Raw genomic sequence first — 27,628 nt, forward strand, 5'->3', positions numbered from 1 at the left:
TTTTACTTCCTCCAGCAGCGCCTTGCATCAGAGCAGACGAGCGTCATTGCTGAGAACTGTCCACCTCGTCTGTGGGTTTCTTTCCCCCCCACCCCCCACCAGCACTTCGGTGATTCCTGTACTCCGCTGCTGTCCCGTCCCCGGAGTCGAGAGATGTGGAGAACTGTACTGAGAGCCAGGAGCCTGATGCCAGGCGCAATCCCTGCCAGAGTCCCGGTCCCTCCGAGAGCCAGGCCTGGGACAGCGCTGCTCTGTAGCCGAGTGAACCAGGGCGGAGCTGTTCAAGCTACAGAGCCCAGTATGCAGCCTGCAGCACCTCAGCCAGGTAAGGAACAGCTACAGGAGCCCACCCCCCGGCAAGTCCGGAACTAAATAACCTGTGGCGAAAAAAAGACATCATAAAAGTGAAGCGCTCTGGGGATCTGAAATAAACAAAATGAAGTTTTGGAGAAACTCAGCAGGTCTGACAGCATTCATTGGAAAGGGAGACAGTGTTTGTGTTTCATATCCATTGTGACTTTTATACGTGTTAATAATAACATTCTATTGAAGGAAAGGTAGGACTTAGTTGCAGGCAGTTTTGCAGTGTAGGGATTCTATGATTCCGGTTCAGAAAAGGTTCACTAGGCTGATCCCTGGTGTGGAGGAATTATTTTATGAGTAAAAACTGCACAGGTTGTGACTCTACTCACTGGTGTTTAGAAGAATGAGGTGATCTCGTTGAAACATACAGGATTCTTGAGGGATTTGACAGGGCCAATGCTGAGAGATGTTTCCCTTCAGGAGAGTCTAGGGCCAGAGGGCATAGTCTCAGAATAAAGGGGTGCCAATTTAAGACTGAGACCAGGAGGAATTTGATTTCTCAGAGGCCTGTGAGTCTTTGTGACTCCTTGCCACAGAGGGCTGTGGGGGCAGAATCCTTGTGTATATTTAAGGCTAAGATAGATTTTTGATCAGTATAGGAACCAGGGATTATGAGGAAAGCAGACAGGAGAAATGTCAGATCAACCATGATCATTTTGAACAGTGGAGCAGACTTGATGGGCCAAATGGCCTACCCTTGTTCCTATTTGTCATGGTCTTTTCTTTTTTATAGCTTTGTCAATTACTTGCTGTATCTGCATACTAACCCCTTACGATTCTCACACGAGGACACACAGATCCCTCTGCCTCTCAGAAATCTTCAATTTCTGACCATTTAGATAATATGCTTCTTTTCATCTTCTTGCAATTTGGACAATTTCTCACTTTTCCTTCATTATGCACCATTTGTCAAACCTTTCTCCAATCACCTCATATATTATCCCTTTGTAGCTTCCTTACGTCTCCTTCAGAAGTTACTTACCAACCTATCTTGGTGTTCGAGTTTCTTCAACACTTTCTGCTGTTACTGTGATGGATGTGACAGGTCTGTGACCAATCCTCAGACCTGGGAAAAGTTGGAAATATTCTTAGTGTGGATTGACCGATTGCAGGAAGGGAATTAGAATGCAAAGGATGGGTCTGCAGGAGAGGGTGAGAGAGTGAGTTGGGGGTGGAGGGACAGAGTATGTGGGAATAGAATGTGTAAGGAAACGAAGTGGAGGGGGCTAGAATTTTCCCAACACCAATGGCAATGGACTAGGAGGAGGGAAGACTGGCAGAATAGTGCAGGAACGCAGCAGGAGAGGGGCATGTTGTCTCCCTATTCCCAGGACATTTTGCTAGGGGCTGGAAAATTGTCATCCGTCTGGCACCGACCAACTCATTCAGGAGCAGTTCCCATTTCTGTGGGTGCTTTGTATATGTTGGGGACAGGACTGTGGGTTAGCATGTATAGAGATTGCTCAGGGGGGAGGATTCTGGGGTTACCCCCTTTTTTGGGGCATATCTAAGGCTCACAAAGAACTTCTGTTGCCATGTGAAATTAATCTCCTTTGTCTGATGTGACGATAATGTGGCTTCCAAGAGGTTATTTTGTCCTGGCATTTTATTTTTGAAGAGAGTTCGTAAGGCAGAGGCGACAAGCTGTCTCTAAGAAATTAAATAACTTGTGAGGCCTTGGTTTTTTTTTAAAAAACGTTGGAACAATGGAAGCAACCAGAGTGTGGTCAGCTCTCACAGATCCAGATTTCTGGGTTATGATTTTTTTCAGTAGCAGCAGAAGCTATTGAGGTCTTAAAAGCATTGGAAGCTTCAGTGAATGCCTCTTGGATGCCACTCTGAATTTTCTTGTGATGTTTCTTTCCTCCTGGATTGGAGATGTGCATGTGAGAATCTGTGTTTGAATTTTCTTTTTTGCCAAGGGTTGAGTTCATGGGATGTTTACTCTATTGGAACAGTTAATTAGTAATAGTTACTGTATCTATTGTTCTGTTAAGTTTCCAATAGCATTCTTATTCTAAATTCCTCTTTCTTTGGTTGTATTTTAACTAGTGTTTAAATAAATTGAGTTTTGCTTAACATCGAGTAGTTTGACCAGTCGCATCGCATCTGGGACACTTTACATTCACCTTTAAAATAAGAAACATTAGGGTGTAGGCTGCTGCAGTGATTGGAACCAGGTGGATCTTGTTGAGTATGAGTTCCTTGATTGGGGTTGTTAACTTGGGCCGGTCAGGAATGCCCTGGCTGACTAATACAAACATAGGATTGTGCACCGGTGCTTTTGATGCCTTTTGGGAAAGGTGGGCACTGCGGGGTGTGGAGTGCTTTGTTTCCCCCACAAACTCTGTTTTGATTTGATCCCTACCCTCCCCATCACTTTTTCTTTCACATAGGTATTCCCCCTGCAGGGGCTGTGCTTGATACTGATTCTTTGGTCACATGGATGTTTTTCCTGGTGGTGGTATGTTAATAAAGTTATTTGCACACCTGGTGTTTTTTTACTGTGCCTCACCCGAAAAAAGGACAAAAAAAATTTAACCAGGAGATTAGAATCTCCTCAGTTGAGCACTAGAAAAAGAAAGAGAGAAAAAGAAAATATAACCAGATTACAATCTCCTCAGTCGAGGGCTGACTCTGAGCTGATTGGCCACAGCCAATGTGTTGTGCACTAGTGAAGGGTGACTTGGTAATAAACATTGGATTTAGAATCTCCTCGGTCCAGGGGACTGACTCCAAACTGGCTGGCCACAGCCAGTGTACTATGCACAAGTAAATAAAAGGTGATTTGAAGACAGGATACCTGCTTCTGTGCACTTGTTTCAACTACTTTCTTTGAATATCTTCAGGGGGTCTGGTCTGGACCATAACACTGAGGAGTTGCAAAGGGGTGCAATGAGGAATGACTGCTGTTCAAAAGCCAAGACAGGAGTAAAACTACCTTCCACAAAGAATACAGAAATGAAATGAGTGCTGGGGTGATGGTCTGAAATTGTCAAATCCGGTGTCAAATCCAGAAAGCTGCAAAGTGCCAACTTGAAAGATGAAGCACTGTTCCTTGAGGTTCGTAGTGAGCTTCCTTGGAACAGTGCAGGAGGAGGCGGCAGTCAGAGATGTCAGTGCGAGAACAAGGTGCAGAATTAAAGTGACAAGCAAAAAGAAGCTCCAGGTCAAGCTTGTGCACTGCAATGGAATTGCAAAGCAATCAGCCACTCTGTGTTTGTGTAGAGTGTAGAGGAGATCGCATTGTGAGCAGTAAATACAGCGGACTAGAGTAAATCACTGCTTCATCTGGAAAATGTAATTGGGGCCACGAACAGCAAGGAGAAAGGAGATAAAAGACTCATTGTTAAGTCCATTGTGATTCATGGGAAGTTTCCAGAGGAAAGGGAAGGATTTTGTGATTGAAGAGTGAACCTGAGTTCACAGGATTTTAATACAGAAGCAGCTTTTAATGTCTGTATGGTTTTCCTCCTTACTGAGCAGATTGGCAATGCACATACATACAAATGTATATCTGGGTACAGATACAAACAGCCTCCACTCCCTGGCCCAGTGATACTGAAATGAATCCAGCCAGATAGGTCTGCCCCATTTGTCCACCCCAGGTAGGAAAACTAATAGCCAAAATGTTAGCTGGCAGCTCAAGGCCCCAGCAGTGCCACATGTGCAATAAAGAGAATACAAGCCAATCTTGTGAAACCCTGGTCACTAGCCGCATTGACATCCTGCAGGACTTAACACCTGGAATGAAATTCAATGATACAAATATCTGATCAATGACATACAGAAGATGATGCATTGCTTCATCTGACAATTCACCCTGTGCTCTCACAATACATACAGTCCCCAGTCCACTCAAAAATAAAAAGTTACTAAGTCATTTCCTGTACTAGCAACTTCTTAGACAACATTGTCAGGCTCTAGTGCTGCGGATATAAGAACTGCGGTGTCCAGTTAAAGCCAATGTTTCAACCTGCCCTGAGTGGAACCTAGAAGAGGAGAAAACCTGGCTAAAAATAAATCAACTCTCAGTTTCCTTACAGCCCAATTATAACCATTTCCTTTGACTTCCATTTTCCCACTTCCTCACACTCTCTGCCTATCTGTCCCATTCCCTCCCAACCTACCCATTTAAAAAGAAATTATCCACGGGTTGTGGACATCATAGGACAGGCCAGAATTTGTTCCCATCCCTAATTGCCCTTGTTAGGCCATTTCAGAATTAATGGAGTCACAGCAGATTTCCTTTCCTAAGTGGGCTCTGGTGAATCAAATGAGTTTTTACAAGAATGATGATAGTTTTATGGTCAAGATTTCGGGTCCAGATGTTGTTGGCTGAATTCAAATTCCACCAGCTCCCATGCTGGGATTTGAACTCGTGTCCACAGGGTTTTAGTTTGGATTGTCTCAAATGCATGTATATATAGTCTTCTACAAATAACAAATGCCTTGGGTTTGTTTGCTGGATAGAGTCAAACTCCAATGTTTGTTTCCTCATATGTTACTGTACGGAACCAACTACTTTAGTGGCTATGTGTATATACAAGAATTTTTTATGAATAAAGTATATTTTTGAAATAAAAACAAAATAGTCTGGATTGGTAGCCCAGTGACAATATCAGTAATTGCACAATCTCTCATCTGTTCGCTCATGTGCTTCTCCCCAGCACCATAACACTAGTTTCCTTCCTCCACCCTGTCTCTATCCTTTTTATTGTAACCACAACATTTTATTCTGTCTGTTCAAAACAGGTTTATTGTAAGTAGGAAAAATACTGAACAGCTCTGTATACAGTAAACCACTCTGATCAGCAGTAATTAGGTGAGGCTGGGAACGCTATTGTATCAGAGGCAATCCCTATCGTGACCTGTCCCTCCTATCCCTCTCTGCTTTGCTGCAATGACTTGCTACAGTGGCTGAGACAAATAAAAGTAATGGCTTTATTTTAAATTACCAAGCAGTTATTGCACAAAGATCGTAGTTGACTTGTCTGGATATTAAATGTTAAGTGGTGGGTAAGATCCATAAACTTTGACTGAACTTCAATTAAACATTGCTGACTGAGGCAGAATGACATTGCAAAAGTAGAATTAAGCTGAAGGACAGGCAGCGATGATGATATTTCACCATTCTCTAAAGTGGAGTGATTGCCTCATTCTTTTTTGAAAGCAAATGTCTGACTATTAGCCAGACTGATCTATGACTCACATAGCATTTTGATTAAATGAAGAGAATTATTGGCTGATTTTGTTATTGCCTGTAATTTGGAAGCTTGACGTTTATGTATGGTATGCCATTGGCAGGAAAGACAGAGAGAGATGAAGATATTTTTTCTTCGACTGAATTGTTACGATTTGAAATGCAATTCCTGAAAGACTGAAGGAGAGACATCCCCTCATAACTTTGATGAAGCAATTGGATCTTTACTTAGAAAGACTTGTTTCTAGGGCTCTGGTGAAAGAGCAAGGGAATGGGCTGAATGGTTAGCTCTCTCAGATAGAATGGCCTCTTGCTGTGCTGTTCAATTGTAGGATTTTAAATGAGAAGAATATAATACTTTCATAAGGCAAATAGCTTGATTATTTGAAATGCTAAAGCATTTACATTTGCATTTCTTCCACTCTCCCAGGTCTGTTTTACCCATCTTCTGTTAACTGGGGAAGATTGTTTCCTCCATCTCTCATCTCAGCATTTTTTGAGCTTCGTGACCTGATAAACAGTACATTCAGACATGGTCTCAGTCTGGTGAACCTTCTTTGAACTGCCTCAAATGTCTGTATATCTTTCTAGATAAGGGGCCTAAAACTGTTCTCACTATTCCAGCTGACTAATACTTTGCATAGTTTTCATAAGGCCTCCCTACTTTAATACCCCATTGCCTTTGAAATAACGGGCAACATTCCATTTGCCTTCCCTATTACCCACCGAACTAGAATGGTAGCTCTTTGGGATCCATGCACAAGGGATCTCAAATCCTGAAGTTTTGTACCTTTCTGCAGTCTTTTCCATTTAAACAATATTCACCTCCTCTATTCTTCCTGCCAAAGCACATGACCTCACATGTCCCCACATTATATTCTATCTGCCACATTTTTGCCCACTCACTTAACCATCCATATCCTCCAAAGACAATTTGTATAATCCTTACCACCTGCATTCTTATCTAGTTTTGTAGCATGCACCAACTTAGCTAGAGTACATTCACTTTCGTCATTCAAGTTACAAATATATATTGCAAATTATTCTTGCCCCAGCATGGATCTCTGTAGCACACCATTAGTTTTGGCTGCCATCCTGAACATGATCTACCTTATCCTAAATCTCTGCGTCTATTAGTTAGCCAATCCTCTATTTGTGCTAATATAGTTCCTCTCACACTGACCTTATTAAAGGCCTAATATGTGATACCTTATCAAACACATTCTGAAAATCCAAACATATTACCTACTTTACTTCCCCTTTATCTATCCTGCCTCAAAATAAGTTTGTCAGGTATGATTTCCCCTTCATGAAACCATGCTGACTCAGCTTCATCATATAATACATTTCTAAATACTCTGCTATTCCATCCTTTATAATATTGTCCAACGATTTCCCAAAAACAATCTTAAGGTAATTGGCCTATATTAGCTGTTTTTTGTCTTTTTCCCCTTAAAAATAAAGGTGTTACATTTGCAGTTTTCAAATCCTCTGAGAGTTTACAGAATGTAAGGATTCCCAGAAGTTTTTTTTTTAAAGTTTAACCTATTTTCTAATCAGTCTGTTCATAGATGTTATTGCACAGCTCTGGAGCAGGTGGGACTTGAACCCTGGCCTCCTGGTGCAGAGGTAAGGATACTACCACTGTGCCACGAGAGGGTTCCTTGAATACAGAAAGCTTCACAAATTTGCATGTCATCATTGTGCAGGGGCCATGCTAATCATCTCTGTATCATAGAGGCATAGAGCATGGAAACAGATTCTTTGGTCCAACTCGTCCATGCCGAGCAGTTTTCCCAAACTAGATTAGTTCTATTTGACAGCATTTGACCAATATCCCTGTAAACCTTTCCTGCTCATGTATCTGTCCAAATCATTCCAATTTTACTCTGTGTGCTGCCAAAGTTAGCACAATCCTGGAAGGTTACTATCTCTGCAGCTACTCATTTTAATATCCTAAGCTGCTTCCCATCAGGTCCAGGTGATTTATTAGTCTTCAACTCCATTAGTTTAACAAGCACTTTTTCCAGTGATAGCTATTGTTTGGATTTCTTCTCTTCGTTTTGCCCCTTGATTATTCAGTACTTTTGGAATCTTGTTAGTACTGTGAAAATTTCCCCAGATGTGTCTTCTTTGATATCCAGTCGACATAGCTTGAGTTCAGAAACCCAGTTTGAAGTTGACACTTGGTGCCCATTGGGAACCCAGAACAATGGCCGCTGGCTCCAGGATCTCCCTAGAAGGGTACCATGGTGGGTGATGGGATTAGTTGGGAAGGGTAGGGCCATCTCTGAGGCTGCCAGCTTTTAGCCCAGGGTTTTGTCTCTGCCTCATAGAAGGAACGTGCAGTGGGTATCAACCTGTGGGCACTGCATGTTGTAACATGCTGCTTAAATGTTAGAAATTACACTCCAATTTTGCCTTGCTTTCAGGATGTTAAATTTAATTAGATTGCTTATTCATTTATTGTATTTGTGGAGCACTAAAATTAGGCCTGGTGATGCTGTATTTTGTTAGTTGACAGTAGAGAAATTCGCTGATTAGTCCTTCCTGACCTTTGTTGATTGTACCTGGGTTAGGTTTTGTGACTGAGACAGAAGGAATCAAATCGACGGCATAATATTCTGCCGCCTGTCCTCCTTACTTACAAGTGATTATTACAGACTTGTGTTGAAATTACTTGTGTTGTTGCTCAGTCTAACCTGTGGTGTAACCACTTATTTTCTTACAGCCTGTTCTGCCTACAAACTCCAAGGCCGTACACCTTCAGCATTAGACAAGAAGCTTCTCCTGTGGTCTGGGCGCTTCAAAAGAGAGCAGGATATACCAGAAATGGTTTCGTAAGTGAACATTTGGAACATTTTAATGAACCACAGGTTCTGTACCACAAATTGGATTTAACTATCATTTTTGGTTATCTTCTTGTTTGCCTTGTAACAGTTGAATTATTTTGAGTCCAGAATAAAATGGCTAATGATGCAGGAAAATGCACAGGATTATAAAATCATCAGGATTATAAAATAAAGTTTATTGAAGTGTTTCAAAGTCACAAGACTGTGAACAACATACAGAGACCCAATGAGCAGGTGCATAACATCATGAAAGAAATATCAATAAAATGCTAAACTTTTGAACTCATTTTGTTTCAGTTCCTTTGTGCCATCACCTTAGAAATATCCCACAGCAGCTGAATGTTCCTAGTACAGTTTGTCTTTTTACCTTTTAAACTACAGGACAACTAGCCCATTTCATCCAGCTTCCTGTTCCACAACAAGCTGAAATGTTTACACATTCAGTTTTCTAATACTCCACAAAATGGAATTGTCCACATAGTTCCCAGCCTTGTCTCTCAGTATTTGCCTTTAATTCACAGAAAAACCATTGTTTCACTCAGGCCTTCAATTGTTAACTCTCAAAAACTAGCACTCTTCTCAGCCTTCTGTTTTAGCCAAGCCAGAGTCTAAACCGGTTGCTCACCTTCCCCCCACCCCCGCACCCCAAATAAAACTCATAATATAACCGGTCCAGCTGATCCTTTTAACTCTAAATGCAGAAGTGGAGTGCTGATCAATCCTAAAATGTCATATTTTGAGATGTTTTGACTTGTGTCCGGTTGTTCAGCTAGGAGCAATGAAAAGCTATGCCTAACTTATATCCTTTTAACCATGTCTTCAAAGCTGTAGTAATCAGAGATCAGTTATTCCCTGCAGGTTAACTCCAATGAGACTATGCACAGCGTCACACCTCACTGGGACGGCACACTGCAAATCAAGCTCTGCAATTCACAGGGTCATCACCAAAGTTAAAGATTTTATCAAAGTACACAAATGTTCCCCAATTTACCAGTTTGCTTAGACCCAGAAGAACAAAGCATAGACTAGGTTTCTGGACTTAACAAGAATTACTTTTATTAGAAATCATTAAATGTAGAATCTATGAACTGTCAACTTATAATTCTCCTAGTTAAAGTCTCATCCCATGTAAAATTCTACCCTCCCCTAACACGCACATGTACATACACACACGCATGCTCACACACACACTTACCTACATTTATGGCCAGAGGGAACACTAAAGAGGCAATTCAATGGTTCTTGTCCAGAGGGTTCGCTGAGATGATCCTTTTGCTTGCTGTTTCTTTAATCTCTCTTATCTGGCTACTTTTCATTTTCTTGCAGGTGGCAATAGAGTGACTGATTCACAAATTATAAAGTCTCCAACTTATTGGTTAAAAGCTACAGCTTACAGTAACCAGTGAGGGAAAATAAACTAGCTTTCTTCAGGTAATTTCTACCGCAGAGACTCACCACCTCCTCTTTCATAGGTCCAAAGGCTTCTGGAAATACCTTTTCATATCCACAAGCTGTCCAGGTACCCAGGATCCAATCATATGCTTGTTGACAGGCTGGTGGTTTTTGTCATTATAACTGGTCACCATTCCTCAAACCAATCAGCTACTTGTTGCCAGCTGAATTTTAATTTGTAAACAGCATATCTGCAGCCAACCTTCCCCCATGAGTTAATCGAAGCAGCAGAGTAAATGCCACTTACAATGAGTTTCAGTAACTTACTTTATTCATAGAATCCCTACAGTGTGGAAACAGGCCGTTTGGCCCAACAAGTCCACACCGCCCCTCCGAAGAGCAACCCACCCAGACCTTGCATTTCCCTTGTCTAACCTACCTAACATGAACATCCCTGGACCATATGGGCAATTTAGCATGACCGATCCACCTAGCCTGCACATCTTTGGACTGTGGGAAGAAACTGGAGAACCCGGAGGAAACCCACACAGACACAGGGAGAATGTGCGAACTCCACATAGACAGTCACCCGAGGGTGGAATCGAACTCGGGTCCCTGGCGCTGTGAGGCAGCAGTGCAGCAATCCCGTCCTTAGTTTTAAAACAGTCCTTTTCCTATTTCACTACCAAAAATGCAGAAAAGTAAAGATATAGTCTTGCAACAGAGAGTCCTTGAAACAGTCTCAAAATGCTCTTTTTGACTATTACTAGATCGCCAAACATCACTGAGTGATCCGAAACACTTTTTCAAGGCCCCTGCTACCCTGCCTATAAGGAAAGAGTTCCTTAATGGAGATTCTTCCTCAGTGTACTGTTATTAAAGTAATGGTTCTGAAAGAATTAACGTTTAAGTTCCATTCGGACCATAGCTGGATCATCCTTTCTCCTGCTCTATTAGCTCCTGGTGACTGTTGCTGCGTTGTCCTCTCTCACTTGCTCTTTTAGAGGCTAGTGACTATCTCTAGGCCCTCCTCAAACCACATGTGTAAGTCTGTGATATTGTAGCTATGCAAGTACCATCAATATTCGATAGCAGTGATGTGCACCATCTATAAAGACGCACACAGAAATTCACCAAAGCTCCTTAGACAGCACCTTCCAAACCCACCACAAACATCTAGAAGGACAAGGGCAGCAGATACATGCAATACCACCCCCTTCAAGTTGCCCTCCAAGACACTCACCATTCTGACTTGGAAAGTCAGTGTCATTCCTTTAGTCTCAAGGACAACTAGGGATGAGCAATAAATGCTCATTCAGCCAGTGACTCCCACATTCTTTGAACGAATTTTTAAAAACTTAATGCTGTAAATAAACTTTGAGATATCTATCTCAACAAGAACCTGATTCCCTGTGATATATGTTCTGGACTATCGTAGGGAAAACAAAATGCCCACCATGTTCGAATGCCATTGATTACTTTCTGTCCGTGAAGAGGGTGTTGAAGTGCACATTAGTAGAAACGTTCTTATCCAAGTAAGGGACTTCACAGATATTGCTTATTTTAAAGAATTAGTTGAAGGCATATTTAGGGGATTGGACTCAGGAGCTGGGGAATGATACCTGTATGACATGTTCATCTTACTGTGCAATAGTAAACTTTTCTTCTCTATGAAGTCTCCTCCAATTGTGTGTCTTTTCCGAGCTCTGCTCCTTCCTCAGGTGCAGTGTGGAAGAGGAGGTATACTGGCACAGGGAAGGACCCTGAGGAAGGACCAGAGGTCTGAAAGCTTGTGATTTCAAATGAACCTGTTGGACTATAACCTGGTGTCATGTGATTTTTAACCTTGACAGCATCCATGGAAAGAAGGCAAGCTAAAATTTCGAGTCTAGACAACTCTTCGTTTGAGCTGAAATGAGCTGATGAAGAGTCATCTTGACTCGAAACATTAGCTTGCTTTCTCTTCATGGATGCTGCCTGACCTGCTGTGATCTACAGCATTTTTCGCATCAATGAAGCATCTGACAGCAGTGTTACAAAACTGTTAGAATAATACACCTGAATTTGTAATGCCTTCTGTAACACATCATGAAAAATAAACAAACCTTTAGAGATTTACTAATTATATCTATAAACCACTTTGGTTTATTAAGCATCCAGAATTTTTGTTTCATTCATAGAATATGGAAATCATTGGCTGGGCCAGCATTTATTTTCCATCCTTAATTGCCCTGGAGAAGGTGGTGATGAGCTGTCTTCTGAACAGTCCTCAAGGTGTAGAAACAGACATGGTGCTAATATTATGAAAGGAATTAGTGTTGATGATGCAAAGTACTTTTAAATGAATAATAATGTCCTGTCGGCTATTTCTGACTTGATATCAGAAATTTCCAAGCCATTACATTGACACACATTGATTTTTCAGTTGTTAGGCCACGTACAAATAACTGGATGCACTTATTAAAACTACTGTTCTAATTGACTGATTTAGCAATTACCTTGAAGGCTATCTTAAACTCGATAGCTTTTTAGAAGTCAGACATTATAACCAGGCTGCACTACTCAGGAACGAAGACATCTAGCTTTACAGGAATAGTAAAATCCAGCAACAAACATGTATCTGTCAAATACCAGGTGGAGAATTGTAGTGCCAAACCATTCCTTCACAGTAATATTGTACAACTACATTGTGGAAATAGTGTCACACAGGCTTGAAGTATCTGCCTCTTTTAAAAAAATCAAAAGAGGTGGCATTCATTTGAATATATGAATTAGGAACAAGAGTAGGCCACTCGGCACCTTGAGCCTGCTCCACCATTCAGTAAGATCATGGCTCATTGGATCATTCCACATTACCACCTACCACACCCGCCCCCCAACCCCACCCCAGATGATCTTTCAGCCAATTGCTATGCACCTCTGCCTTAAAATATTTACAGACTTTGCTTACATTGTCTTTTAAGGGGGGAATTTCAAAGTCTCACCATCCTCTCTGAGAAAATGGAAAACTTCACATTTATCCACTTTGTACTCCATTTGACTGATCTTTGCCCACTTGGTTGATCTATTGATATACCTATGTTGCTGCCTTATGCCCTTTTCACAATTTAGTTCCCTATCTATCTTTACCTCACCAACAAACGTTGCTACTTGCTATACCTGGTCAACGAGAAAATGATTGACTTACATCTGCTCAGTTTCCTGTTAGCTAGTTAAGCTTTGATTCATGCCAATATGTTAGCCCCTTAAAGAGTTTTACTTTCCACAATAACCTTTGAGATGGTACCTTATTGACTGCCTTTTGGAAATCCAAGTTCAGTACATCCACTGGCTCCCCTTTATTCACGGCACATGTTCATTCCTCGAAGAAGTCCAATAACTTAGAGTTGTACGGTATGGAAACAGACCCTTTGGTCCAACTCGTCCATGCCGATCTGATATCCTAAACTGATCTAGTCCCATTTGCCAGCATTTCTCACATATCCCTCTAAACCTTTCCTATTCATGTAACCTATCCAGTTGCCTTTTAAATGTTGTAATTGTGCCCACTGCCACCACTTCCTCTGGCAGCTCATTCCATATACTCACCACCCTCTGCGTGAAAAAGTGCCACTCAAGTCCCTTTTAAACCTTTCCCCTCTCACCTTAAACCTGTGCCTTCTAGTTTTGGACTCCCCGACCCTAGGATAAAGACCTTGGCTATTCACCTTATCCATGCTGCTCATGTTTTATAAACCTCTATAAGGTCACCCCTCAACCTCTGATGCTCCAGGGAAAATAGCACCAGCCTATTCAGCCTCTCCCTATAGCCCAAGCCCTCCAGTCCTGGCAACATCCTTATAAATCTTTTCTGTACCCTTTCATGTTTAACAACATCTTTCCTATAGCAGAGAGAGCAGAATTGAATGCTTTATTCTGAAAGTGGCCTCGCCAATGTCCTGTACAGCCACAACATAACCTCCCAAAGCCTATATTCAATGCACTGACCTATAAAGGCAAGTCTGCTAAATGCCTTCTTCACCACCCTGTCTACCTGTGACACTACTTTCAAGGAACTATACACCTGCATTCCTAGGTCTCTTGTTCAGCAACACTCCCAGGACCGGACCATTAACTGTATAAATCCTGACCTGATTTGCCTTACCAAAATGCAACACCTCACATTCATCTAAATTAAACATCATCTGCCACTGTTCGGCCCATTGGCCGATCTGATCAAGGTCCCATTATACTCTGAGATAATCTTCTTCACGATCCATTACACCACCAATTTTGGTGTCAACTGCAAACTTACTAACCATACCTTCTACATGCACATCCACATCATTTATATAAATGATGAAAAGTAGTGGACCCAGCACCAATCCTTGTGACACACCACTGGTCACAGGCCTCCAGACCGAAAAACAACCCTCCATCACCACCCTCTCTCTCTTAATTAAACACAATTCCCCTTTCACAAAATCGTGCTGACACATTGATTACTTTGAGACTTTCTAAATTTGTGGCTATAACCTCTTTAATGATCAATTTTAAAACCTTCCCCGTGATAGACATCAAGCTAACTTACATTTTCTTGTTTTCTGCCTCTCTCCCTTCTCAATTAGAAAGGTTATATTTGCTACATTCCAGTCCAGGGAATTTTGGAAAATTAGCACCAAAACATCACCTACCTCATTAGCTACCTGCTTTAACACCCCAGGATGAAAGTTCGTCTGTATAGGAGACTTGTCAGTTTGCAGTTTCATCATTTTGCTTCATACCACTTCCCCAGTTTTGATTTCACTAAATTCCTTCCTTCCTTCCACTTCCTGATTTACACATATGATTGAGATGTTTCTTATATCTTCTATAGTAAAGACCAAAGCAAAATTTCTGTTGTTTGTTTTTGGTATTCTGTCAATTCTTCTGACCTATCACCCAACTTTGCACAATTATATCACAGTTAACTTTGAAAATATCTTTAGCGTTTTTTAGTTAACTACAAATGGTGGATCTTCCTTTTGGATTTTTTTTTGCATTAGAAATTCCAATCTGCATTCTGAATGATCCCCTTTAAATGTTGGCTACTGTTCTTCTGTTGACCTATCCCAATTTGTCAGATCACTGGAGCCAGCTCTGCTTTTTATTCCCTCACAACTGCCCTGATTTAAGTTTAATATTCTAGTTTTAGACCGTTCCTCTCTTCCACAAATGACAAGGGTGCAAAATCATTGCCGAGTTATACATCAAAGCCAATTCTCCAAAATGGGAAAAAGAGGTAGGCTGGCTACATCATGGACAATTGATCTACTTGCAGAACGTTAAAACAAAACTTTATTTGTTTACTTTTGGGATGTGGCCATTGCCAGCAAAATCAGCATCTATTGCCCATTAGTCCTTTCCTGCTGTTTAATTAGAACTCATTATTAATGCTCTTAAAAGCTGCACTTACATTTGAACCCATTATGAATACAGGTTCCTGTGGCAGGACCAGACATTCTGGAGAGTTGAGTACACGGGAGGCTGAGAGCTTTGTGTTTTTTTTGGACATATATTTAATTAAGATAAGCCTATGAAAAATATCAAAACCAACAGCAACAAAAATAGAAATTGCTGGAAAAGCTCAGCAGCTCTGGCAGCATCGTGAAGAGAAATCAGTGTTAACATTTCTGGTTCAGAGGCCCTTCCTCAGAACTGATGGTAGCTAGGAAAATGTCTGTTTATATGCAGAAGATAGGGTGAGGGGATAAGGAGTAAACAATAGGTGGGGATGGGGCCCAAAGAGAGAGAATAACAATTGGACAGAAAAAAAAGAGTTGATAACGATCTGGGTAGGAGGATGAATTGCTGTTAATGGAGACTGGTAATGGTTAACAATAGGTAGTGTGTAATGTGATAACAAGGCCTGGTGTGTGGGGTTGGGGGCTGGGACATGGGAGAGTTCAGGCCCTAAAATTATTAAACTCAATATTGAGTCTGGAAGGCTGCAGGGTCCCCAAGCGGAAAATGAGTCATCGTTCCTCCAGCTTGCACTGAGCTTCGTTGGAACACTGCAACAAGCCTGAGACAGCGATGTTGGCCAGGGAACAGCGTGGTGTGTTAAAATGGCAGGCAACAGAAAGCTCTTGGTCTTTTTTGCAGGCAGAACATAGACGTTCTGTGAAGCAATCACCCTGTCTACGCTTTGTTTCCCCAATGTAGAGGAGACCACATTGTGAGCAGCAAATGCAGTAGACTAGATTGTGTGAGGTGCAGGTAAAGTGCTGCTTCACCTGGAAGGTGTGTTTGGGCCCTTGGATACTGAAGAGGGAGAAGGTAAATGGGCAGGTGTTGCACCTTCGGTGGTTGCAGGGGAAGGTGCCGTGGAGCAGTGTTGGGAGTGAAGGAAAAGTGGACTAGAGTGTCCTGGAGGGAACTGTCCCTGCAGAAGGCAGGCAAGGGACAGGAGGGGAATATGTGTCTGGTAGTAGCATCTCGCTGGAGGTGGCAAAAATGGCACCTGATGATCTTCTGGATGTGGATGCTGGTGGGATGGTAGGTGAGATTGTAGGTCTTTGGGCTCTATCCCCACCTATCATTAACACCTTACCCCCTCTCCCCACCCTATCTTTTGCATATAAACCAACATTTTCCTAGCTACCATCAGTTCTGAGGAAGGGTCTCCGGACCTGAAATGTTAATTCTGATGATTTCTCCTCACAGAAGCTGCCAGCTCTGCTGAGATTTTCCAGCAATCTCTATTTTTGTTTCTGACTTACAGCGTCCGCAGCTCTTTCAGTTTTTATTTAAAAACAACACCTCAACTTATTTTGAACTGGAAACAATGCAGGCACTTTGGTGTTTGATGTCACAGTCACTTTCTTCTTTTCAAATGGGAATCTTAATGAAATTTTTTTTTTTTAAACAGGAATGAAATGCTTTATGCAGCTGGAAACAAAATCAGGGTGAAGATCTGCTACATAATGATAGGTTTGACAGTTATGGCCTGTTTGGTAATGGTGGTCTCTGGAAAGAAGGTATGTTCATCACGAACCTATTGTCCATAGAAACTATTTAATGTATCTGCAATGGAATCATATTTATTCTCCTTGGCACGACTCCTCTTCTTAAATGCAGACAATATTGAGGAGCGTTTACCTTAACAGTACATTAGTAGGTCTCAAGGTAGCAATTTCCTTGTCTCATATATTAGTTTCTACAATGGGTTTCTAATCCATTTTAGCAGTGTGGGAAGCAAAGGAATGTTGTCTGCTCAGTCTGTATCTCTCAGTACTTCTTTTAAATTCATGCAAATAGTCTCATCACGGAGGACAGGGCCATTCTCCCCATTGTTTTGGCTATCCAACAACCAACATCTAAAACAATGAATCATCTGGTCATTTTTCTCATTACTGTTTAGGGGTTCTGAGAGCTGGAATTTCACTGAGCTGCAACAAATCTGGAGGCAGTTAAAAATGGCAGGCAGTAACGAATGGGGTCAATGCTTGGACCCCAGCTATTCACAATGTATATTAATTATCTTGATGAGGGGACTAAAATGTAATATCTCCAGGTTTGTAGACAACACAAAGACAGGTGGGAAGGTGAGCTGTGCAGAGATGTTTCAGTGTGATTTGGCCAAGTTGAGAGTGGGTTAATGTAAAGCTGAGGAAGTATAACATGGATAAATATGAGGTTTTCCACTTTGGTAACAAAATCAGGAAGGCAGACTATTATCTGAATGGCAGTAAATTGGGAAACAAAGAGGTGCAATGAGAACTGGGTGTCCTTGTACAGCAGTCACAAAAAGCAAGCAAGGAGGTGGTAAAGAAGACTGTCATAGCAAGAGGATTTGAGTACAGGTGCAGGACTGCAATTATACAGGGCCTTAGTGAGACCACACCTAAAGTCTTAATTAGACTTACTATGTCTCTGTAATCACCACAGGATCATACCCTTTAACCTCAACTCAAAATAGCTGCCCTCAATACCACTACTACATTTACCCTCTCCTGATCCCTCTCTTTTCCCTCCCACCATTTGGAGAAAAGCTGTCTCTACAGCCTTAGTTATTCAATTCAATTCAATTCAGTTTACCAGGACACTAGTCCCAGCACAGTCCAAACGAAGCTCTGATGGGATTGTCTTCAGAAAATAATTTCCTGTGTGGCTTGCAACATCTTTGCGGAGGTCTCTTTTGGTCTCTTTATCAGAGGATGGATGTTTTGGCTATTGTGGGAGTGCAGTGAAGGTTCACCAGACTGATTCCTGGGACAGTAGGACTGATGTATGAAGAGAGATTGCATCAGTTAGGACTTTATTCAGTGCAGTTTAGAAGAATGAGGCAGGGGATCTCATAGAAAGCTATTAAATTCTAACAGGACTGGACAGGTCAATGCGGGGAAGGATGTTTTCAATGACCAGAGAGTCCAGAAACAGGGGTCATAGTCTAAGGATACAGGGTGGGCCATTTAGGATTGAGATGAGAAGAAATTTCTTCAAGGACGGAGTGATGAACCCGAGGAATTCACTACTATAGAAAGCCATTGAGGTCAAAACATTGAATGTTTTCAAGGAGATAGGTATAGTTCTTAGGGCTAAATGGATCAATGGCTATGGGGTGAAGTAGGGACAGGATACAGAGTTGGATGAACAACTATGATCATACTGAATGGAGAAGCAGGTCTGAAGGGCCAAATGACCTACTCCTGCTCCTAGTTTCTGTTTCTGTGATACAGTTTCCACTGTTCCAAGTAATTTAACCCAGTGTGGTAGTCATTAATTTAGGGGAAATGCTCTTGAAGGGCAAATAAAATCTGTTTAAGTAATGCGTTCTTATTTAAAGCCCCAGTCCTTTAAACATAGGAGAAAAAAAAAAACAGGTTGCACCTATCAGTTATAGTTAAAAGAAAGACTGATGGACCATTTTGATTGGCAGGCCATCTGGTATAGATTTGAAGAAAAAAGCCACTCTTCCTGAAGTTTCAGTAGAATTCACTGTTGATCGAGCATTACAAGATTATACCTGACTTTATTCTGTTTGAAGACACACAGCACCAGGATTATAATCCAACAGGTTTATTTGAAATCACAAGCTTTTGGAACCTGGTGTCATGTGACTTCTAACTCTTGCCCACCACAGTACCTCCACATCATGATCTTATTTTGAACAAATTTCAGAGGTTCTACAGCTCTAAAACAACTCATCTCAGCAGAGTGCATTTTGATTAACAGGCCTAAAAAGTTATTATAGGATTAAACCCATCTGTTTCACTAATGTCCTTTAGGGAAAGAAATCTGCCATTCTTACCCAGTCTGGCCTACTTCCTACTCCAGACTCCAGCAATGTGGTTGCCTCTCAACTGTCCTCTGGGCAATTAGGGATTGACAATAAATATTGGCCTGACCAGTGACATTCACATCCTGAGAAAGATTTTTTTTTTCCCCAATAAGTATCGTTTTTTGGTTGCTGAAATGAAATTTATTCTTGCAGATTGTCCGCTTCTGGAGATTTAAGAACTTTTAATGGGTTTCATCAATGAGAGTTGTTTTTCAAGTGTACAGGACAGTCAGAGCTTTATTAGATTGTTAATATTTTTTTCATCTCCACGTGACTGCTGAGGTCTGTCTGTAGTGGATATTGGGTGAGTGATGATGGAAATGGGAATGGGGTTATGAGGGGGAATAGCTGATGAGAGCAGGGGGCAGTTATTGCTGAGAATCGGGGAGCGGCAGAATCTCTATTAATAATCCGCTCAATGAAATAATTATGTTCCACATTCCATCTTTACCTTGTGACCAATGGTGAAACACTTTGAAGGCAAGTAACACCCAAAGGCAGCAGCAATGGGAGACTGCCAATCTCCCAGTCACTGCCTGAAAAAACACAGGACAAGTGACAGAGAAATGCAAGGGGACGGAATTTGGGATGAAGGGTGAAATTATGGGTTAAGCTTCAAAATATAGAATAGTTGGGAACACTACATGCTGTACTGAACCGTAATAAGTACAAGCTTCTGTTTTGTACTAGAGTCATAGAGTTATACAGCATGAAACAGACCCTTCGGTCCAGCTCTTCCATGGTGTCCAGATATCCTAAATTAATCTAGTCCTATTTGCCAGCATTTAGCCTATTCCCCTCTCAAACCCTTCCTATTCATGTACCTATCCAGATGCCTTTTAAATGTTGTAATTGTACCAGCCTCCACCACTTCCTCTGACAGCCCATTCCATACGTGCACCACCCTCTGCGTGAAAAAGTTGCCCCTTAGGTCCCTTTTATATCTTTCTCCTCTCACCTTAAACCTATACCCTCTAGTTTTGAACTCTGCTACCTTGGGAAAAAGACCTTGGCTATTCACCCTATCCATGCCCCTCATGATTTTTTAAACCTCTTATTATGTCACCCCTCTGCCTCCAACGTTCTGTGGAAATTAGCCCCAGACTGTTCAGCCTCTCCCTATAGCTCAAACTCTCCAACCCCGGCAACATCCTTGTAAATCTTTTCTGAATCCTTTCAAGCTGCACAACATCTTCCCTACAGCAGGGAGACCATAATTGAATGCAGCATTCCTGTACTGTAGATATCATGACAGAGCAAAAGACCAAATAAGCAGGAGCAGCCAAAAAGCACTTTAATTTCACTCTAATGTTTCTGTTTCCACGTCTATCTATCTATCTAATGGGTCTTAACTTGAGGCAATAAAACAAAAAGGAGTGCAATCTGTGCGGGAGCTTTAAAATGGTCACTATCTAGGGAAATGTTTCACAGCCAATTTTAGTAAATTGAATTTCTGCTGAAGAATATGCTCTATGTCATTCCAGGAAGGAACAACAGTCTAGGTAGTAAGGTCCTCATCAGTGTGCATCTCTCATTAGTGAGCTATTATTTAAATCCCTTTCAGTTGGGGAGAAAATGAATAAAAACCCAAGATTAGATTGTGGTACTAATGGTGGGAGTATAGAATGTGGGGCCGTCACCTTTCAGTGCTGCTGCGAATTGAAAATTCAGAACACCGGCTGGATAACAGGGAATGAGCACTGGTGCAGAGAGTTTAGAGCTGTCAAGGGAGCTGGGACACAGAGGCTGATGTGAAATACCAGCCCTATAACTACTCATAATGAGACTGGTGTGGGAAGAAGGTAAGCCTCTAAGGAATTGGATGATGATGTATAGGAGAGAGTGAATGTGCTAAATCACTCTGTTATTTGCAGTTTTTTGCTAGCGAGGACACTAAATATTAAACATAGCGGGCATCCAACACCCATCTTTGGTGCCGTGGGACCGGACGTTAGTAAAACAGATGTTTTAGACTAGGCAGAAAGAGCTGAACCCTCCCTCTTAGTTAGAATCTTAGAGACAGAAAGAGATTTGAGATGTACTATTGTTCATTCTCAGGGACAGTACACACTACAACTATAAAATTGCAAAGCAATGTTTAGGAAGATTTACATTACCATTTCAAGGAAATACAAACACATTAGACAGTCACACTGGGAATTACAGTCCATTCACAAGTCACACAGATTACAGTCTATTAACAAGTCACAGTCTGAATAACAGCCCATTTGATCTGTAACCTATGAACCACAGCTCAATAGAAAGTCATACTGGGAAATTCTAGCCCTTTAGAGTTATTGAGAAATTCAGTCCATCAGCAAGTCTCACCAGGGAGTTGCAGTCCATTCATGGGATATAGCCAGGAATTAGGGGAAATTACAATCTTTGAGTATTGCTGAAAAGGGCACATGTTGTCAAAGCTTTTCACCTTGCACTCACCAGTCATCATTGATGTCTGCAATTATTCGCTAATGATTGTCTACTTAGGAAATTCCATGTCACTGGTCATGGGTTCTGTGGGTCCTTACGTGATTGATGAGCCCCAATCTGACCACACATTTGGCAGAAGTTTCCAGAAGGTGGGAGTGCTCCTTGGGCTTGAGCTTATTGGCATTCCTTTCTCTGGTTTGTCTTCCATACTTCCTCTTGTCGCCGGGTATTTCCAAAGAATTTTGTTCTTTCACACAGGAGATTCAGTTTCTTATGAAAGAGAGTTCCCACACATTGACATCAATGTTGCATTTCTTGAGGGAAGCCTTCAGGGAGTCTGAAACCTTTCCTTTGTCCACCACTCGTTTGAGTGTCTTCCTTCAGCTGGGCGAAGATGATTTGCTTTGGCAGTCGGAACTCAAGCATCCTAAGCCTGTGGCTGGCCTAGCTGAGTTTGTTTTGGATGATCATGGCCCTGATGCTGGTGCTATTGGCTGCTTCAAGGATGCTGTTGTTAGTATGCCTGTCTTCCCGGGTGATGTGGAGAATCCATCTCAAACACCATGGATGGTACTGAGGTGGCACCTTTACATACTCCAATATTCACAGCCATATAGAACAGTCGGAAAAATAACTGCAGTATGCACACGTTTCTCGGTATCTGCACGGATGTCACAGTCGTTGAAGACTCTCATCCCGAGGCGTGCGAAGGCCGTGTTCACAGATTGGATGCAACGTTGAGTCTTTACGTCAATGTCAGCCTTAGATGAGAGGTAGCTTCCCGGGGAAGGGAAGTGTTCTACGTTTGCCAGGATTTCTCTGATGGCCTTAATGGAGAGATGGACCAGGACGTGACGTGGGACAATTAAAGGATTTGAATCTTCTGGTACTTGAGGCTGAGTCTAATTCAGTATGCTTCCACGATGACATTAAGTGAGGCTTGAAGATTTTCTTCCAAGGGAGCAGAGACGACATGGCCATCTGCACACTGAAGTTCCACAAGTGAGGTTGGCGTTATTTTTTTCCTTGGATTTCAACTAGCTGAGATTCCATGTCCACACCACTGGGAAAAGTTTTTTTTCTTGACAAAGTGAAGAATGGTGGCGATGAAAATGGAGAAAAGGGCAGGGATGATGATGACACATCCTGCTTGACCCTGTCTCGACCTCAAAGGAGTTCATCATATTACCATTGGTGAGGATCATTGGTGACATCATCATGGAGGAGACAGAGGATGTTGTTGAATTTCACTGCAAGGCAAGCCATTGCCAGGGTCTTTCATAGCACTTTTTGATTGACGGAGTCAAAAGCGTTGGTTAGATCGATGAAGGTGATATAGAGTAGTTGGTGTTGTTCCTGGCATTTCTCTAGGAGGTACCAAGCAATGAAAATCACGTCCATAGTTCCACAGTTTGATTGGAAGGCACCCTTCTCCCAGTGATACTAAAGCCTGCAGTGGTTTAAGGAGAGTAAGGTACCAGTTACCTTCATAAAAAATGCCATTTGTTGTTTGTGGTTGAGCCATTTCAGTGCTGTCGTGCAGACAGAAACCTGATTACAGATTCAAAGAGTGAACTGAATGCAACATGTTGAAGGAGCTGTCAAGGGAAAAGACATTGCAGACAGAGCAGTAATGATCAGGGACAAAGGGTTTGAGAGTGAATGCTTTGAAGGGAGAATGTTGATAATGGTTTTGATAGGAATGGATGATTGTGCCAGAAGTTTGGGGAAATCTACCAACTCATTAACCTGACACCAGTAAACAAGAAACTAACAGAATTATTAATCAGGAAAAAGTGGAAGATTATGCGCAGGAAGACAGTCCAGTAATGATGAGCATCACAACATTCGGAGGAGGAGATTCTCCTCCACCAATCTCATATCGTCTTGCCCCAATTAACAACATGCAAATTCCACGTAAATGTAGGCCACTCAGCCACCTCACCCCAAGCTAGCTCCTTAAATCAAAAACATCATGGCTGATCGGATTACTCCACATTTCCAACTAGGCCCAGATAACCTTTCTCCCCTATACTTATCAAGAATCTATCCACCTCTGCCTTAAAGATATTCAAGGACTCTTGAGTTGGGGATGTGGTGGGGAACTTGTGCAAAGTTTGGCAATGCTAACTTGTGGGTCCATCCACCTCCAATCTGAGCCTTGATTGGAAACTCAAACCCTAGTATCAGTGGTTGGTCATTAAATTTGCAGTTAGCACACAAGCTGGTGTGTATTCAAAGGAAACAAGATCTTGGCAGCAACCCAAGAGGATTTACACCTGGACTGTCTATTGGCAAATTCGAGCCTGATTTGGCTAAATGGAAGTTGGTGTATATTTGTAATCAAAATAAAGCCGCACATGTTCCATATTCGAAATAGATCTAGCCCAGAGGGGATGATGAAAGAGATATGTTAGTTTATCATTAATCCTGACCAAAAAGGTGTGAGTTTACAGTAACAACATAAATATAGTGACAGGTTATAGAACCCAGTTAGTCGTAGATTCACAGTGAAACCCTGCAGTTCTTCAGTCTGATTAAAATGGATTACTGCTTGCTGCAATGTAAAATACCAGTTGCTGCAATGTAAAATGACCATACTAGCTGAGAGAGAGGAGCATGGAGAAACAACTTAGTTAGATTTCTTCAACACTGAGCACTGCAGTCTGAGAAGAGACATTTTTCATTTAAGATACTGGTATCGTCTCTCAAAGCCGACTGTCCAAAAACACCAGGGGTGTCTGAAAATTGGACATTTTGCAGAAAGTGCCATCATCTTTTTCCATTTTACTCCGTTAAAATGAACTTACCTGTGCAATTTTGCTAGGTGCTGAATGACATCAGCCTTATTTGTTTTCCTGCTTACGCAATGATCTATTTCAAAGCTGCAAGTGACCCATGACCCCAACAGGCCTGCCTCAAGCATCTGACCCAAACCCTGCCAGCATCCAATGCTTAGCACAGACTTAGGCCCTGGAGCTGCCATCGAACCTGAATGGCATATTAGGAGAGAACGAGTGAATGTGTCACTATCGTTTCACTTGTGACAGTGTTACAGGATGTCACAAGGCCAGTTTTTGAACACCAAACAGCAAGCAGTCCTTATGGAAGATTTTTTTTTAAAAACTCTGATGTCTGAGAGTATGCATTTATTTCAGAAACAGCTCATTGTTTTGACAGAAAGGCAACTGCAACAGAATCCTGGATTAATGGGATCTTTGATTGAAGACATAGGTCAGGATTGGTCACGGCGGCATGGTGGCTCAGTGGTTAGCACTGCCACCTCACAGCATCAATGACCTGGGATCGATTCCACCCTCGGGCAACTATCTATGTGGAGTTTGCATGTTTTCACTGTGTCTGTGTGGGTTTCCTCCCATTGTCCAAAGATATGCAGCTTTGGTGGACTGGCTATGCTAAATTGTCCATACAGTCCAGGGATGAGCAGGCTAGGTGAATTTGCCACAGGAAGTGCAGGGCTACAGGGATAGGGTGGGGGAGTGGGTCTGGGTGGAATACTCTTCAGAGTCACTGTGAACTTGATGGGCTGAATGGCCTGTTTCCACGCTGTAGGGATTCGATGATTCTCCTCTTGGTTTCAGCCTGAAATCAGGTGGCATTTTTTAGAGAGATGAAAGTAATGTCTGTGTGTGGTGAGGCTAACAGTCATCTCACCGAATACAGGCCTCACTGCCTGGAAGCTTCAATCCCTGGGAGGATTTCTCTCACATCCTCTGGACTCTATGCTGTTTCATAATGTTGCCATGGAGAGAGTGATAATAAGCTATGAAATTAATGATAATGATGACGGTCCAAACACAAAGCTGCCTTCAGCCAGTCTCTTCAGAAGGGCATCATCTCCAGTCTTTGACGTGGATGCACCTTTAAGGTCCCACACTGGTGACCTTGCTGCATGACCTTGTGTACTGTTGATCCCCACCTTGACAACAGTAAGACTCCCCACACATACATCCACCTACCACCTTGTGCCAAGTGTCCCCTAAAAAGCAGAACCTGGACATTGATGGTCTTGAACCTGTAATTGAGGAGCTCTCCCTGCCATCGATGCTTTCTAAATCAACCTGCTCAGAGTTGTGGTTATACACAGTCAATACAGTGTGCAGCTGGAGGAATACAGCAGGTCAGGCAGCATCAGAGGAGCAGGAGAGTCAACGTTTCGGGCCTGGACCCTTCATCTGGACTCCGGTGAATGGTCCGGGCCCGAAACATCACCTTTCCTACTCCTCTGATGCTGCCTGACCTGGTGTGTTCCTCCAGCTCCATACTGTATTGACTCTTAATCCAGCATCTGCAATTCTTGCTATCTCTATGTGGTTATACACCACTGAAGCAGGTGGGACTTGAACTAAGCCTCCAGGCCCAAAGGTAGCGACAGTACCACTGAACCACATGAACCCATTCCCTTCTATACAGATTGTTTACTCATTCAGATCAGCTGGATTTTGATTAGCTGAAAATTTTGAAACAAAGTTTTTTTTTTGCTCAGACATTGTATTTATAATGCATTATTTCATTTATATTCTTTCCCTTTCCCTAATTACAGGCTTTTAAACAGCATGAGAACCTCACCAAATGGAACTTGGAGAAAAAAGCCAAATTGAAGGAGGAATTTGAACAGAAGCTGGCCACAGAAAAAGCACAGTAACTGCAATAAAGACTAGCTGTACCAATTTACCTCTTCCTATCAGTGGCACGAAAGACAAACTAATGGTCTCTTCGACAACGGGTTCTGAAGTATGTTGGTACACAGTTAACGACAGTCAGGATGAGTACTCAGCAATGTCATCAGTGCTTGTTCTGAAGAATGGGCCAATCCTCCCTTATTTCCATTTTATACTCTCCCACACTTCTCTGAAACTTTTTGTTTTAGATTTTATGATTGTCAAATGAAGCCAGATTATTATTGATACTTTCCAATGAATTGCTATCTTTTGTTTCTAGCAGAGAAGCCAGCTCATTTCACTGGGTAATATATCCACTGATGGCAAGCTGAGGAATTTGAGACTTTTTTTCGCCCCGCTGGAGTCTGTGTGTCTATGACATGGATACTCAGGCCACACCTCTATTAAATTATTAATCTCAATATATAATGGCATTTTTGCTACCTCTTTTTGAATACTCAAAGCATAACGTCAGCACTTGGTCGCAGCTCAGCTCTCTGGTGATGTTAATGAATGATCCTCCATTTATTTCAAATTTTTTTTTAGCATCGCCAGTATTTTGTTTTTCTCATATAATTCCTACCCTTTGAAAACCAGGTTGGTCTCCTGCAGTGTGGATTGATCTTTATCAGAGCGAAAATTGCAACATCCTATCAGCATTTTTCAATCACGATAAAACACCACAGATCATAGTGAACCAAGCCAGTAAACCACTATCCTCCCACATCAGGGAAATCTGTTTTTAATTATGAAAGTCAACCTTCAAAGGTTTAATGTATGTCATGTCTAAAACTGTAGTATTAAATCAATTTAATATTTTGTAGCAGATTCTAGTCTGATGGTTCTTGTGACTTCCTGAATAAAAATTATCTGTTATCTTGTTGTCTAAATGCCTGTCAAATGTACTGGTAGTTTTTTTGTGAAACCACAGTTCTAATGTAGTTATTTTTCATTTGCTGTGAGGATGTGTGTGACATTTGCAAGGCAGTTTGCTTGAGCGAGAGCCTGGGAGGCCACTCATTCTTTCAAACCTACTCCATTCAATTCAGTCCTGATTGATCTGTATCTGAACTCCATCTACTCCTAGAATCCCTAGTGTGGAAGAAGGCCATTCAGCCCATCGAGTCCATACTGACCCTCTGAAGAGCATCCCATCCAGACTCCACATACCCTACCCCGTAACTGTGTATTTCCTATGGCTAACCCACCTAGGCTACAGAGATAACAAGGTGTAGAGCTTGATGAACACAGCAGGTCAAGCAGCATCAGAGGTGCAGGAAGGCTGACATTTCGGGCCTAGACCCTTCTTCAGAAAATGCCTACACATAGCCTACACATGCCTTGACACTATGGGGCATTTTGGAATGCCAGTCCACCTAAAATGCACATCTTCAGACTGTGAGAG

At 42.0% G+C, this 27,628-nt stretch overlaps 1 protein-coding gene and 1 pseudogene across 1 annotated transcript; one reads left to right on the forward strand and one right to left on the reverse strand.

Moving 5' to 3' along the window:
* LOC109912535 (protein FAM162A-like) lies at positions 1–27,113 on the forward strand. The gene is made up of 4 exons (XM_048605186.1): positions 1–325; positions 8,298–8,406; positions 16,700–16,808; positions 26,106–27,113. Exons 1-4 carry the CDS (start codon positions 154–156, stop codon positions 26,205–26,207), a joined length of 492 nt encoding a protein of 163 aa, XP_048461143.1. The 5' UTR covers positions 1–153; the 3' UTR covers positions 26,208–27,113.
* On the reverse strand, positions 7,231–7,330 carry LOC125484913 (annotated as a pseudogene).
* Positions 27,114–27,628: the final 515 nt, after the last annotated feature.

This window comes from Rhincodon typus, chromosome 14 (assembly GCF_021869965.1).
Source record: "Rhincodon typus isolate 14 chromosome 14, sRhiTyp1.1, whole genome shotgun sequence".
In the NCBI taxonomy this organism is placed as follows: Eukaryota; Metazoa; Chordata; class Chondrichthyes; order Orectolobiformes; family Rhincodontidae; genus Rhincodon; species Rhincodon typus.